Genomic DNA, 15,628 nt, shown 5'->3' with positions numbered 1-15,628 from the left:
ATAATTGAAAAATTATTTACTGAATTACTCTTCTTTTCTCTACTTACACTAAACCATCGTGCCTGCCACTATCAAATTAGTCTTTGTAACAAAAGACATTATTTCCATTACATAATTTTTCTACTCAGGAGTCCCTTCTAGTTGCTTCTGTTGCTCAACAGAGCAACGATAAGTTGCTCTGTCTGACATTCTGATCGTTTCAAGTGAAGTTAAAGGCAACTAAGTAGTGTCTTCTAACTTTCTGTCTTTTTAAAAAAAATGCTTAACATTGTTAAACATCCAAAAAAATTAGTAGTTATTTCTTATTGAATTAAAAGAGAATATTTGTTGCCATATATGTTTCTGTTTTTTTGGTGTAAAGGACAAGTATATATTCATTTATGTATTATTAGTATATTATAGTAGACTATGTTATTGGGTTGGCCAAAAAATATATTAACATTTTTTCTCTAAAAAACATGCTTTTCATTTTTACCAGTAACTTTACTGATTTGGATATTTGAGTACGTCGGCCGGCTCCTGCTATTGGCTTCTAGTGGGTGGAGGCTGCGCGTTGCTGAGCATCTCCCAGTGCATGAGGCAACCCCACAGGGAGGGACTGTCTGGCCACGGTGTCGACCGAGACACTCCACAAAGCGCTTGTGACACGCCCAGTCAGTCACAGCACACCCTGTACACATCTTTGCATCTCAGCCGCGTTTTTTACCTTTCTGGAAATAATAAAGAATAATACGCTGAAAATGTTGCATTTCTTTTTCCCTCTTCAATATTAAAATTAATTGGCTGCACAAAAAGTCACTGATTTTGATGTTTTTTTAAATGCACACTGATATGACAGCTGTCACAATACAATCTAACAAAATTGTTTCGAGTGAAGTTAAAGGCAACTAGGCAGTACTGAAGCCATCTTATCAGAAAAAAACCTGTAAGTGAACTTTTTGGCCAATGTGATACATTGTCCCAGAAAGGATAGAAAATGCCTACGTAAGATTTATGTGACCCTGGCAGGCCATTTAGTTCTGCACGGGTCATTTCCACGCTTGGGGCTGTGAAACTGATTTTACGAAGGCACTGAGTTCTTTACACGCACTGAGTGGTCTGATTCGTTTCACTGGTCATCCTCAAGCATTAGCCGCACGCTTATCTTTATTGTGACCTGTATTAAGCCTATGAATACTCAGTGTAAGTGCTGGAAATTTAGGTGATGGCTGGCCGTTCCTCTTAGCTTTTAAAAACGGAGAGTCTCTTCTTTTTGTGCTCCATGCCCAGAGTGAAAACGCCCGCCTGGCACTGTGCGAACACCCTCAGTGGACCCCCGTGGTGGTGGTCCTCGGGCTGCTGCAGTGCAGCATCCCCCCGGTGCTGAAGGCCGAGCTGCTGCGGACGCTGGCAGCCTTTGGCAGGTCGCCCGAAATCGCCGCTCTCCTCTGGCAGTCATTGGAATACACTCAGGTAGTGTTACAGGCGCCTTTATTTACCTTACTACAGTTAGGAAAGTGCATCATGATAACATACAAGCAAGAGCACCCAATTTAGAACTTCTATACCATGAGCTTCCCAAGTTCCAAGTTCCCCTTTTGGTCCTGAGCATTAGGAACCAGTAGGTTTGGGGTTGCCTCTTGGAGCAACGACAGTGTCACTAGGTTACCGGAGAAGGGTTCTTCCTAGAAGACTTAGTTTTTCAGTGTAAGGTGTTGGTGAATGGATGGAATTCCTCAGCTCTGTCTTCGAGACCAGGGGGATCTGTGTAAGCCTTTGGAAGCCGTCTGCGCTTATTAAGTGTGGGGGTGCCCATTTTTCCTTTCTGCCTCTTCCTTCTGAGCACGACCTGTCCTGTGCCAGAAGAGTATCTACCACCTTTTCTTTCTTTAGAGGTAAGCCCTATTGGAATTTTTCTTTCGAGGCCTAGTTTTTCTGTATGTGGCAAGAGGAAAAGGAAAATAAGAATGCACTATATAGAGGTAGTTATAGGAAAATGGTTGGGGGACTGTTTGTCTTAGCAATAATACAACATAAGGGAGCCTGTGATTCTAATGCATTATTCCTAGAAGCGACTGTTTTGAAGCAGCAAAATATTCTAATTACATTCTAGCACGTGTCCTGAGGGGTCAGTGGTACTTACGCAAACAAGCACTAAGGGAGCTGTTATGTGCCGAGAGGCCCAATCACTTGGTTTAGTATTGATGCTTCATTTTTCCACTCACAAGTATCTCAGGACTTACCAGTGTCCTAAGTGCTTGGTGCCTCTTTCGACCTGAGGTGCAGTGTGATTGGGTTTAGACAGTTCTGTTCTTAGAGTGAGACTGTTTGTTTTTGTTTTTGTTTTATAAAAACCCATCTAATAGTACATTCTCAACTTGCAAGACAGTTAAGTTACACAACAGTCAATAGACTGTGTGGTCCTAGCAAGGTCAGGACAGAACATCCTAACTCAGAACTTCTGCCCACGTGAGAAACCTGTTCCTAATGAATGTACTTCTTGGTTTCCTGGCACCAACAGTGGGGCTGTTATAAAACAACAGACCAGTGTTTAGAACACTGGTGAGAGTTCAGCCCATAAATCCTTTTAAGATTCAGCCCTAGAACATAGGAGAGGAGATTTGCTGAAAACACATCTTGTGTGCACTTGGAAATGACCGGTTTTCTGAAGCCCAGGTAATTGGCAGCTCCACCAGCCCCGACTCTGCTAGCGAGAGTCTGCAGAGACCACTCTGTTGTCTGTTGGGAATGAGATCTGTGGGTGTGGTGGGGAAGACTGTGACTGTTACATCGCAAAGCCACTGCTCTTTGTGGATGAGTGAGAAATGCCCCTAACATCTCACTTTTATTATTTTAAGATACTACAGACCGTCAGGGTTCCAAGCCAAAGGCATGCTATCGGAATAGAGGTAAAGTTTTCCTTTTAGTTTGAATGCTGTATTTGTACATTCACATGAGGGAAGGACTAAGAGTTCTTCTTACTCTATTAAGTTCCTATAATTTTCAGATTTAATGTCTTTTCATTTGAAGGGCCTGCTGGTCAGTGTTGAAACTTTTTATGAAAGGAACCAAAGTACTGTGGGTTTCAGGGCCGGAGAAGGATGTCACGGGGCAGCCATCCAGGCTGGAAGTTTAGTTGGAACTCCACGTCATGACCTTACGTGGGTCAAGCCGAAGTGGGACTTTGTTTCTTTTCTTCTCTCCCTGAACTCCCTTTCTCTTTTTTTAAAGAAACGTTTGAGATTTCTATTTTTAACTCAAAGTTGGAACAGTATGTGTGAATATGAAATTCTTTCATCTCATTGATGTAGATTCATACAATACTTTGTATTGCTGCTTGGCCCTTTGGCTAAGATCAAGTGTATAACACTTTTGTGTTTTTTTTTCTTTAAATGAGTTATGGTAATAATCTGTTACCTGTCTTTTGGTGTGATACTGTAGCAATATTAATGAGCTAATATTTGCAAAGTGCTTTGAACCTTATAGCTGATATTTTTGTATCATCAAATTTTCTTTCTTTTCCTTTGGAAGGTTGAACTAAATGAAATAGAATCCCGGTGTGAAGAATACCCGTTGACGCGAGCCTTCTGCCAGCTTATCAGTACCCTGGTGGAGAGCTCGTTCCCTTCTAATCTGGGCGCTGGCCTGCGGCCCCCTGGCTTTGACCCATACTTGCAGTTCCTCAGAGAGTCTGTGTTTCTCCGATTCCGCACGAGAGCTTACCGGAGACCCGCTGAAAAGGTTATTCATGTTCAGAGAAAGCCTTTTTTCTTACTCATTTACTGTTGCTTTTTCTGTTAAAGGTAGAAGGTGCTGCAGATTCATTTTGCTTTTTACAAGTTAGTGAGCTTCACAGTCTTAATACTGAAATGTCTATGGTCTGGTTATATTATGTGCATTAAAAAATAATTGGACATTAAAACCCAAGCAGTGACGTTTAGTGATCAGTAATTTAACTGATACGAATTCATAGTCATTCAGATCCTTAATGAACAAACTTTGACCTAAATGGAACCAAGAATATCACACCTTTTTCCGTTGGAAACACATTAGCCTTTGTTAGGATAATTTTGGTTAGGGATGTAAATAAGTTTAAACTTGCACCAGTTTCTGTCAGTTAGTGGTACTTCTGGGCAGTGAGTGTGGCTCAGTGGGAGGGTGTATCTGATCCGTTTCGGTCTGTCTGCCGCGGATAACCGCCGAGGGGGGACTGGCGCTGATGCACGTCGTTCTTGCAACACACTCACAGCTGCGCTTCTCATACTTACGTAATTCCAGTGTTACTCTCAGGCAGGTGCTATCAGTATTCCCATTTTACAGACGGAGGCTTAGCAAGGGTAAGGAACTTGCGTAAAGTCCAGGACCAGGATTTGAACCTAGGACTCTGATTTCAGACCCAGGCATAACCACTGTGTAAGAGACCCTTCCAGGTTCTGGCGTAATTCACTTTAGTTTATGATACTGTTTATTTCCGCACAGAGCACCCTGGGATGTATCTTGTACATTTCTGCCTTATATTTATAGTTTGCTGTTTTTGAACCTTTTAGGTTTATTTGTTATATTAATGATTATAAGAAGTTTATGCTCATTTGGGACAGTTTGGAAAAATGTAGAAAAATACAAAGAATTAAATCATTCATAATCTTGTTGCTGAAGGAAAGATAACTATTTCTAGTCTTCATCCTGTGCATATGTACTTAAATTGAGATAATTAGTTGCATTAGTTTGTATCCTTTTTGGCCACTAAATGTAATGAAGATTTTTTTCATGCATTAAAGATTATTTGGAAACAGTCTTTTTAATGATTGCATAATCATTACTTGTATCTAGCATAGTTTAGTTATTCATTGCCTTATCATTGAATATATTTGTTTCTGAATTAGTCCCTAGTAGCTGACATTCATTTTTGTGTCAATTGCTTAGTAATTTTTGCTTCTTGTGTAGTAAAAATAAACACTGAGAGAGGTACACATTTCATTTAGACTCATATATTTATATTTACATTTACATTTATATATTTAGGCTCTTATATATATTTACCCAATATATTTCCTTATTGGGTAAAACAGTAATAGCAGCCATGCCTCATTCATGAAAGTTATTTCAGATAAAATGTCCTGATATTTTTTGTATTTGTTCGGAATATCTGATTTTCCTTTTCTTGAAAAGGTCCGTAATGACCTAAGTGTTAGAGCTTCCATCAGCCACACTCTTCCCAGGTGTTCCACGTCTTGCCCAAGCCTGTCTCCATTCTGTGCTGCTGCTTTCCCTCCCATTAATTTCAGTTCCTGCCCAACACCCAAGAAGTTTACCCCAAGAAGTTCCCCTCCTTTCTGTGACTGTTGCACTTGAGTGTCTTCTTCAGATGTAACTTGGAGCCGAGAACAGTGCTTTGGATTGAGATAAGCAACCGGTGTGCAGTGTCAGAGGCAGCGTGTGTATATGTCAGTCCTAAAACCTGTTACTATATTATGTCATAATAAGCCTTTTTTATTTAAATAAGTGATCTTGAAATTTTTGAAGAAGGGGAAAGTGAATAATTTTAAAATAATAGTTACAAAAATCAGCCCTGGCTGGTGTGGCTCAGTGGATTGAACACAGCCCTGCAAACTGAACGCGTCGTCGGTTTGATGCCTGGTCAGGGCACGTGCCCGGTTGCTGGCCAGGTCCCCAGTTGGGGGCTTGAGGGAGGCAGCCAGTCAGTGTCTCTCTCACGCACTGATGTCTCTCTCCCTCTTTTTCTCCCTCCCTTCCTCTCTTTCTAAAAATAAATAAAATCTTTAAAAACAAAAAATTCACGCTATAATCCCAGTTCCCAAGCTCAGCCGTAATAAAATTATGTGCATTGTCAATAGTGATTTTAAAATAATAATTTTAAAAAATCTGTGTACAATTACCAGACTTGGCTTTTTAAAAATCCTATGCCATGAATTTTTAAAATGAAGTGTTAATTTTACTGTCTCTACTGTCATAGATATTTATTTATTTATTGGCAGAAATATTTTTTCTTTTTGTTACATAGCTTTTAAAAACATTTTAAAGAAAGAGATGATAATGGGTTCTTTGGGGGCAAGCTTACCAGTGGTTATGTCTTCTTAATATCTTTGGCTCAAGGCACAGGATAGAACACTGGTCTGGAGTTAAAGTCCAGGGCCTGACCTCCCGCGTGTTTGCTGCCAAGCTCTGTGGTCTTGGGGGAACCGTGCCGTGAGCATCACTGTCTCACCCAGGAAGAAAGGGTGGATAGAGGAGGTGATTTCTCAGACCCTGTTCAGCTGAGATTCCTAGAGGAAATTTGAACTATTTGACACTTTGGAAAATTGTCCAAATCTGATGTTTAATTATAAATGGACTATGACTAGACACTTAAGTGCTTTAGATTTGCTAATGGAGCCCAGATATCTGCTACAGAAACATTTCTTTTAAGAGTAAGGCTTCTACAAATGTTTTACCTTGAAAAATTTGCCAGTTCATTATCATTTAGCAACATAAAAGCAAAATGAATTGGTATTTGTATATTGCTTAAGCTAAATTACTGAAGTAGATCCTTCTGGAGAAAAGTGGGGTTGGGGGAGGAAAAGCCTAGCCGGATTCTCCCCTTGGACTGTTCCACTGTTGTGAGATACTTGTACCTTTCTCCAGTGGGAAGTTGCTGAAGTTGTTCTGGAGGTGTTCTATAAACTGCTCCGGGATTATGAGCCTCAACTTGAAGAGTTTGTGGACCAATTTGTGGAGCTACAAGGTAATTCCTTCGGTCACTTTCAAACAAGGTGTCAGCTGCTTACAAAACTTTATGATTTATAAGTTATGTATTATATGTAATATATATTATTTCTGTTTATAAATTAAACTAGAATTTAATCTTTTTTGTTTTTAGCGAGACAAATGAAGTAAAATTTACTTACCGGAAGACAGAGAAGGTTGCCTTATAGAATCTGTAGTGAGTTAGTGTGTTACAGGAGCTTGATTGCTGTGTGCAGATCAGCCTTTTAGGACATTACCACTGTGTAGTTTGTGTATTGTCTCTAAATTAAAACTTTGCCTATATCTGTTCAGATGCCATTTAATTTATAAGTCTTATACATTTCTTGTAAGTCAAAGGTATAAGAAAAATACTAACTCACTATCTTTTGGACTAATGTTATGCTCCGTGTAGGAGAAGAAATCATGGCCTATAAGCCCCCAGGATTTAGTCTGATGTACCATCTTCTGAATGAGTCGCCGATGCTGGAGCTCGCTCTTAGTCTGCTGGAAGAAGGCGTTAAGCAGCTCGACACCTATGCCCCTTTCCCTGGTGTGTGCCTGAATGTCTTTCTGTCTTGAAAACAGCAATTCATCTTTTGTTATCTGAGGGTTTGAAATAACCAGATTATCTCTGAAGTTCTTTTTCACTGTAAGATTCTCTCTCTGTATCTATGGTAGGGCTTTTGGGGAGTCATACAATTAAAAGTACATATTAATGCATTTAATCTGTGTGAAGGCCCCATGGTAGATATTATTACATCCAGTTAACAAATAAGGAAATTAATGCACGAAGAGGTTTCACATCTTTCCCCAGCAGGTGTCAGGGCTATGATTTGAACCTCAGCAGTTTGGCTTCAGAGCCCATGAATTTTAAATTTGAATGATGGGATTATAAGTGATCCTTGTTTAATTTTTAGCTTTTTTATTTTCTAGATTTTCCAGTGTGCACGTATTACTCTAACAGTTTTCCAGCCGTGGCACCGCTGACGTTTTGGGCTAAATTATTTTCATTGTGCGGGCTGTCCTGTGCCTTGTGGTCCTTTACTCACTAGATGCGTGTAGCACTTGGCCAGTTGTGACAGCCAAATGTGTTCCTAGACATTGCCAGTGTCTTCTGGGGCCTAAATACTCTCCCCCTGCCCCCACCCCATCTGAGAACCATTGCTCTAAATAATTAGGGAAAATTATTTAGAGGAAAAATGTCTAGAAGCTATCGCATAAAAGTCACCAGAGTCACAAAAATGACTATGACTTGCTTGGGTGAGCAGTTTTGTGAGGTTGTGGCTAAAACTTGGAGAACTTGAGGGCTTTTTGATTCTAGAACTTGTCTCTTATCTTGTTTTCCTAAGCCTTGACTGTGCATTTCTAAGATTTACGTGATTTCAACTTTTGGTTTGTAGGGAAGAAACACCTGGAGAAAGCAGTGCAGCATTGCCTTGCACTGCTCAATCTTACTCTGCAGAAGGAAAACCTCTTCATGGATCTTCTGAGAGAGAGTCAGCTGGCTCTGATAGTCTCTCCTTTGGAACAGCTTTTGCAGGGAATCAATCCCAGAACTAAGAAGGCCGACAATGTGGTGAATATCGCCAGGTAAGTCACAACTGTAGGTGGAAAGGTCGGCATGAGCCAGCTGGGCGTTCTAGCTTTGATTTCCAAGTCTGGTCAGATCCCTAATGCGCTGCCTCTTTTTGGCCTCGTTTTGTTCTTGCTTTCTCTGGCTCCTGTGATTTTAATTCCTTTATAGTTTCTCTCTCTTCTTCCTAATTATTTTATATCCTAAGCATTTCCAGGTATAAAATGGTACAATCTTAATGTTGTGAGCTCCAGTAGGGAAACCGGAGGAGTGGAGGACAGGACCGGAGCAGACTTTTCGCTGGATGTATTCTAGCTTCTGGTGGCTTGCCGGCAGTGTCTGGTGTTGCGGGATCTATAGGAGCATCACCTGAGTCTCTGCCGTCAGCTTTCGATGGCTTTCTCCCTGGGTGTCAGTGTCCAGACTTCCCCTTTCTATGAGAACACCGGTCATTGGGTCAGGGCTCTCCCCAGTGACTTCGTCTTAACTCGATTGACTGCCTCGCCACAGACCTTATTTCCAAGGTCACTGTGGGTTCACACATTGACACAGGAATTTCAGAAGTACATGATTCAACCCGTAAGAGGCTGCACGTAGTTAGAAGAGGGAAGTGTTGTCCAATTTACCCAAAAACGCAGTATGGGTAGGAGAAGCCCTGCTTCTAAATGTTCTTTATTGAGACTAGTGAGAAGCCAAGTTTCATCACGGAATTCCTCAGATGTTTTCTTGTTTTAAAGATACCTGTATCATGGAAACACTAATCCAGAATTGGCTTTTGAAAGTGCCAAGATCCTCTGCTGTATCTCCTGCAACACCAATATTCAGATAAAATTGGTTGGAGATTTCACACATGACCAGGTAACTGATTTTGTGGTTGTTAATTTTTGGTGCATTCTGAGTCTGTGTGGAAGTCACAATGTCTATGGAAGAACCTTACTTTTGGAAAAATTCTTCAAGAGTAAGTGTATGTATGTATGTTGGGTGAAAACCTACTTGTGTGAGGGGCTGTGGTTTATATTTGAAGAAAACAAATGAATGCCACAGTAACACAACATGTACTGAGTGGTGATACTGTCTCTACTGTTGTATGTGACTAATGTCTAACGAGACAGTTGCTACTCTAAGCGCATCGAAGTGATTAGGTTGTGAGTGTAACTTCTGTTGTTTTCTTACGTCTGTTGTTTCCTCCTCTGTCCTCAGTGAACCTCTGCAATGGTGAGTGTAGCTCACTGTTATGAATCGTCTACTTCTGTGGCTTTCTGATAACTCGTTTGTGTCGCTTAATTTGATATTACACTTTAGAGAGTTTTTAGATACTTCTCTATTAATCTAATTTATCATTTGTCTTTGCTGAATAGCTGCAGTTGGGAAGTTGCTATTTTTTTCTCTTTATGTACATTTCTGCCATTGTACCTTTATAGTGGATCGCTGTGTTAGCTAGTGTTCTGAAATGGGGGCATTTGGGGTGGGACAGATCCTTTTTTGTGTTTACAGCTGTCCGACGTGTTGCTGGACTTGCAGCATCCCTGGTCCCCTGCCACTGAGTGTCACTAGTAACTTACAGCTGTGACAACTCAAAATGCCCTCACTCATTTCTCGGTGCCTTCTGGAGTGGTAGTGCCCCCCAGGCTGAGAGCCACTGTTTATAGTAAAATACAGATAGCTAACTGGGTTTTTGGGGAAGTTCACGAACACTGAGTGACAATCAGGTTGGTGAAGACGAAGCTTTTCAGTTCACTGGCATTCATTTGAGTGTGAACCATTAACCAATTTTATCATCCTGCTGAGTTTCTTGAGGAGATTGAGTAGTATCTCGTCTCTCAGCCCGGAAATATAAAACTAGTGATGTGTAGTACCTTTCTAAAGATGAGAGTTTTATATTTCAGTTAAGATTCCATAGCATTTAGTATACAACAAAGAGTCATCAAACGGCAATTTAATGATACTTTAAAAAAAAACTTAGTTTCATTTTTGGGGAAAGACAATTAGGGAAGCTAGTTTTGAAACCAATAAACAAAAATTTTATTTCTTTAATTATTTTTATAGAGAGCTAACTTAAGGCAATTTAAGGAACTGAGTGTTCTATTAAAAATGTAACTAAAACCTAAATAATTGGTGCAGATTTGCCTTTTTTTCTTTATAGGCAAATGTTTATATAAGTCATATTTACGATAATTGCTCTAATATTTAGAAGCTTTATAATTTATTTTTTAATCTTTATATGACTTTAGAGTATAAGTCAGAAGCTGATGGCTGGCTTTGTGGAGTGTTTGGACAGTGAAGATACAGAAGAATTTATACGTCTAGAAGAGGGTAAGTCTTAGATTTAACATGTATATTTTTGACTTTACATAAATACCTAATGTACAGGAAGCTGTTGTCTGTCTAGTGGAGGCTGATGTAAGAGAACTTAGAGAATTTGCCAGTCTGAGTGGATAAGGCTTTGAGAAACCTTAGTAAATCTGAACTGAGCGTGATGGCTCACCAGGTAAATGGAAACCAACAAGAAGATAGAGTTTTGGAATAAAAGGTGTCTATTTTTAAATCTGACTTACGTTATCTTGTTATTGTTTTATAATTTTGTTTTGTGGTTTTCACACTAAGGATCAGAGCTTGAAAAGAAGCTAGCCGGCATCCGCCACGAAACCAGAATCCACATCCTGAACCTTCTCATCACGTCCCTGGAGCGCAGCCCGCCCAGCCTTGCCCTCTACCTGCTGGGCTTCGAACTGAAGAAGCCCGTCAGCACCACAAACCTGCAGGACCCAGGTATCGCCGTGAGATCCGTACACATTCTCTCTCTCCATCCTTCTGTAGCTAAACGGTCACGTATTGAATGCTGGGCTCCTGGGATAATTCATTGAAAGAAGTAAATAACGTAGTGGGGTGGGTCAGTCTTTGGGACTGGCAGTCTGGGCGGATGAATGAGCCTTAGACAGTAAGTATTTATCATTTTTTTGTATCAGTATTTGTAAGGCTGTTTACTGCAGAGCAGGTGCTGAAGGAGTTTAACTTCTGTAAAGGTATCTTCAGATTTTCAGTGCAGACATTTCAAAAGAAAGCTAAACTTCCCTTTGGTTTCACGTAGGAGTGTTAGGCTGCCCTCGGACGTGTCTTCATGCCATCCTGAACATCCTGGAGAAGGGGACCGAGGGGAGGACGGGCCCCGTGGCCGTGAGAGAGTCTCCTCAGCTCGCCGAGCTGTGCTACCAGGTATACAGCAGGCTGCATGTGGCGGCATTTAACAGAAGGGACTTAACTGGAGGCTTGGCTACTGTGCAGAAGTGAAAGTATAACAAGAGGACCCGTCTTTCATTTACGGATAGAAGTCATAACACACAGACTCTGACATCTTAGAGGTCTGCGGGCCCTATATGTTGGTCACTTGAAAAATGAGGGAAATTGGCTTTTCGAGGTGGATTTTGACCAGGTGGTGTAGACACTGTCCAAGGATGCTGTGTTTCAAGTTGCTTCTTTTTTAAAAAAAAATATTTTATTTATTTATCCTTAGAGGGGAAGGGAAGGAGAGAGGAAGAGAAACATCAATGTATGGTTGCTTCTTGTGCATCCCCTGCTGGGAACTGGTCTGCAACCCAGGAATGTGCCCTGACTGGGAATCAAACCACGATTGTCTGGTTCACAGGCCCGCGCTCAGTCCACTGAGCTACACCAGCCAGGGCTTCAAGTTGTTTCTTTGTGGGGAAGAGGGCAGTGGGTTTGGGTCAGCAGACGTCTGGGCTCCTTCTCTGCCCCTTGCTGGCTGGGTCACCTTGGGCATGCCATGAGGCTTCTCTGTGCCCCGCGATCTGTGAAATGGATGTTGTTGGACTTAATAAGAATGTAAGAATGTGAGTGAAAGGAGTTTTTAAGAACCGTGTGAATTATGCAGCCCTATAGCTATATGTAAGGTGGGTAGAAAGTCAAATTACTGTAAAGTCTAAATTATAATGAGAACGTTTGTTTAACTTGGGTTTTATACTTGTGTTTATTTTTTATTTATTTTTATTTTTTTAAAGATTTTATTTATTTATCTTTAGAGGGGAAGGGAAGGAGAGAAGGAGAGAAGTATCAGTGTTTGGTTGCCTCTTGTGAGTCCCCTGCTGGGAACTGCAACCCAGGCATGTGCCCTGACTGGGAATCGAACCGCGATCATGTGGTTCGCAGGCCCGGGCTCAATCCACTGAGCTATGCCAGCCAGGGCTACTTGTGTTTATTTGTTATTTTACTCATTTCACAAGTATTTTAAGAACTAGGCTTTGTAAGATGCAACTAGTTTTCAATTTAAATGGCACCCTGCCCTGGCTGGTGTATGTAGCTCAATGGATTGAGTGCCGGCCTACGAACCGAAGGGTTGCAGGTTCGATTCCCACTCTGGGGCACATGCTGGATTGTGGGCCAAGTCCCCGGTGGGGCGTGTATGAGAGGCAACCACACATTGATGTTTCACTCCCTCTTTCTTTCTCTTCCTTCCTCTCTCTCTAAAAGTAAAATAAATATTTTTTTTAAAAAAGAAGATTCATTAAAAAAAAGGCATCCTGATTCACATTTTCATGGTGAGAAATACATCATTCTGACAGGTGTGTTTGATATTTTTCTGCTTTTTGTAATTCTTTACTTTTTCTTCTGTCCTCTGGCTGTCCAACAGTCTTTACTTTCAGTACTAGACCTAGGCGTTACTGTGAATCAAAATGAATTCTTCCTTAGTGGGGGAGTAAACCTGACTTACATTTATTTCGTGCACTGTTGTAGGATTTGACATACATGGAGAAGTGACGGGTAAGCGTGATCATCTAAGCATCATTGTGTGTGCTTAGGCAGGTGAAGGGGGAGACCGAAGGCAGATTTAAGACGTAGAGGTGGGAAGAGGGAGGGAGGGCGAGGAGAATTTGGTAGACTGGAGAGTACTTGGCCTGCGCTCAGCCCCTGCTGTTTTTTATGATGTTGGAACACAGGTCCTAGTTTGCTAGACCCTCTGATTTTAAAACACTGCACTGGCCAAAACATGCCTATACCAGCAGTCTGTGATTTCACTGCTACAGACATGGTCGAACATCAGCCTCACCCCCCGGGGGCTTGTTGGTGCAGAAGCTCAGGCCCCGCCCCAGACCTGCCGGGTCAGAATCTGCATGTTGACAAGCACCACTCCCGTGGTAACGAAAGGGGCTTTCTTCGCCTGTAGGTTTATGCTTCAGAGAAAAATTCAAACCTGTAAAGAGAGCTTGTTTATTTAAATAAATCTGATTGTAGCAAAGTGAAAGCTCGGGCCTTACTGATACCTTCATCATCTAGCAGTACAAGAAGTAAGAAGTTGAGACTGAGCCTCGTATCTTTCTGCTCTCTCTCTTTTACTTTGTAATACTTTTGTTAACAGGGAACCCGTATCAGTATTTCTGAACTGTAAGCAATAGGGATCTGAAGTGTCAAGGAAAGCAATTAGGGATCGTATATAATATAATAGACAACATCCCTTAAATTTTCTTACTGCCTTTATACCATCAAGGTGTAACATTTAAGCAAAGCTGAATTCCTTATGAAGCAAACCTTTTTGTATGTGCTCCCTTCTGTATCTTTTTGTGCCTTTATCTTGTGTTCAAAGTTCAGCAATTCTGCCTGGAGAGCTCTCTCTTCTGGTGCTATCTCCTGAGCTTTTTAAAGATCAGCCGACGCTTGGCTGCATCCCTGTAGTCCTTGCCATCCTTGCCCTGTGGTATAGAGCTTTGGTATTTGATGGGTGTGTTTCAAGAGCCTCCAGATAACTGTTAATCAGTAACAGTTTGACAATTTGACATCTTCAGTTTACAAGCACCGATATATAGCATGCAGCCTGAACATACAGGTTGCAGCTTAGATCCATCTGCCTTCTCAATAACCTTTGAACCTTCCACAGACTTTAAAACTTTTGTGGTTTTTTTTAATGGCCATCTCTCAGTTCTAGGATTGAAAAGAGTATTTCCAATTTTTTAAATTCTTTTGTAATTAGTAACATTTTATCTACATCTTTTATTTTTTTTTATTTTTTATTTTTTTGGAATTATCTTTTTTTTTTAAATTTTGTTCAAGTACAGTTTTCTTTCTTGTATTCCCAGCCCTGCCCCCCCCAGTGCTCCCCACCCCCCTCCCATCTCCGTCCCCCATCTTAGTTATTGTCCATGTGTCCTTCATACTTATTCATGTGAGTCCATCCCTTTTTACTCTGTGCTTCTCTCCCCTCTACGCTCTGGACCCTCTCAGCACGTTCTGTATTTCACTGTCTTTGGTTACATTTTGCTTGCTTGTTTGTTTTGTTGTTTACATTCCTGTTAAAGGTGATATCATATGTCTACATCTTTTAAATCTATATCTCCATCCTGGGGGAAATCTGGATGACTGTCTTCGGAACCATCTTTTGGGAATATTCCTCAGCCATGCCCTTCAGTTCTCCACCTTCTGTGACACAGCACAATTTGGCACGCTTTCCACTCTTCACTTACATGTTCTCCAGAACCCTCACCACACCCATTTCTTCAGTTACTTGGCCAAACGCCACGTTTCCTGTCCAGATGAGGAGTTGGAACTGCTGTGCTAAAGAGCAGAGAGCTGCTGGTCCTGCAGCCCGCGCTCACCTTGCTCGGAAAACCCTCCTGGTTGTGCTTGTGACAGGGGTCCTCGTCTTCAGACTCTTCACTGTCTGCACTTCTCCACCTGCCCCGTTTGGATTTGAGAAGTTTCTACCCAGAATCTAAAATTTCTTAATCATTCTGTGGAACAGGCATCCTTTGAAATGGAGAGGTTTTCCAGTGGTTAGGCCAGTGCCTTTTTCTCCTGTACACAATGTACAGAAATTTTCTGCAGTGTACAGAAAATTTACAGAAGGGTATAATATCTACAAACAGTTCCAAGACAATTTGACCAGCTTGCTTGCCCCCCATGTGCACTTCAAAGAAGACTTGGGGGTTGCTGGGATTGGAGGGCTCAGCGTGGGGGGACAGGTGTGACATTTCGATTTGCAGATGTATTTGGAAGCGGGTTTGGAGCACCTGGCTGCCGGCGGCTGCAACCCGAGAGCAGCTCTTGGTGATGAGCAGATGCTGTGCTGTTGTTTTGAAGGATGGAGAGTTTTCCTCTCTTGTCTAGAGAGTAGGAGGGACGCCGGGTGCACGCGTGTGGAATGTGGTGCCGTGGGAGTGCATGTTTTGTGTCCTCCCTGTGACAGTTTTCCCACGTCTCTGAGGATCTGTGTGTACATACTGTTTGTTTGGTTTAATCTCAGTGGACTCAGTTTTGGGGGCGGTTCGCCCTCAGTGTGTAAACCTTCTATGCAGCTTCAATGTAAATTACATTTTGGTTTCTAGT

At 41.5% G+C, this 15,628-nt stretch overlaps 1 protein-coding gene across 1 annotated transcript in view; it reads left to right on the top strand.

Moving 5' to 3' along the window:
- NUP205 (nucleoporin 205) overlaps positions 1-15,628 on the top strand; it is a 72,828-nt gene that overhangs the window by 24,233 nt on the left and 32,967 nt on the right. Inside the window, exons 13-22 of the mRNA XM_037049137.1 lie at positions 1,270-1,452; positions 2,838-2,888; positions 3,511-3,720; positions 6,622-6,721; positions 7,136-7,273; positions 8,124-8,313; positions 9,034-9,154; positions 10,528-10,609; positions 10,901-11,065; positions 11,385-11,509. Coding sequence (XP_036905032.1) covers positions 1,270-1,452; positions 2,838-2,888; positions 3,511-3,720; positions 6,622-6,721; positions 7,136-7,273; positions 8,124-8,313; positions 9,034-9,154; positions 10,528-10,609; positions 10,901-11,065; positions 11,385-11,509 — 1,365 coding nt within the window. The remainder of the gene's footprint in view (positions 1-1,269; positions 1,453-2,837; positions 2,889-3,510; positions 3,721-6,621; positions 6,722-7,135; positions 7,274-8,123; positions 8,314-9,033; positions 9,155-10,527; positions 10,610-10,900; positions 11,066-11,384; positions 11,510-15,628) is intronic.

Source organism: Sturnira hondurensis, unplaced genomic scaffold (genome assembly GCF_014824575.4).
Source record: "Sturnira hondurensis isolate 20B ecotype Veracruz unplaced genomic scaffold, ASM1482457v3 Scaffold0006437, whole genome shotgun sequence".
NCBI classification, from domain to species: Eukaryota; Metazoa; Chordata; class Mammalia; order Chiroptera; family Phyllostomidae; genus Sturnira; species Sturnira hondurensis.
This window is presented reverse-complemented; position numbering and strand designations above follow the sequence as displayed.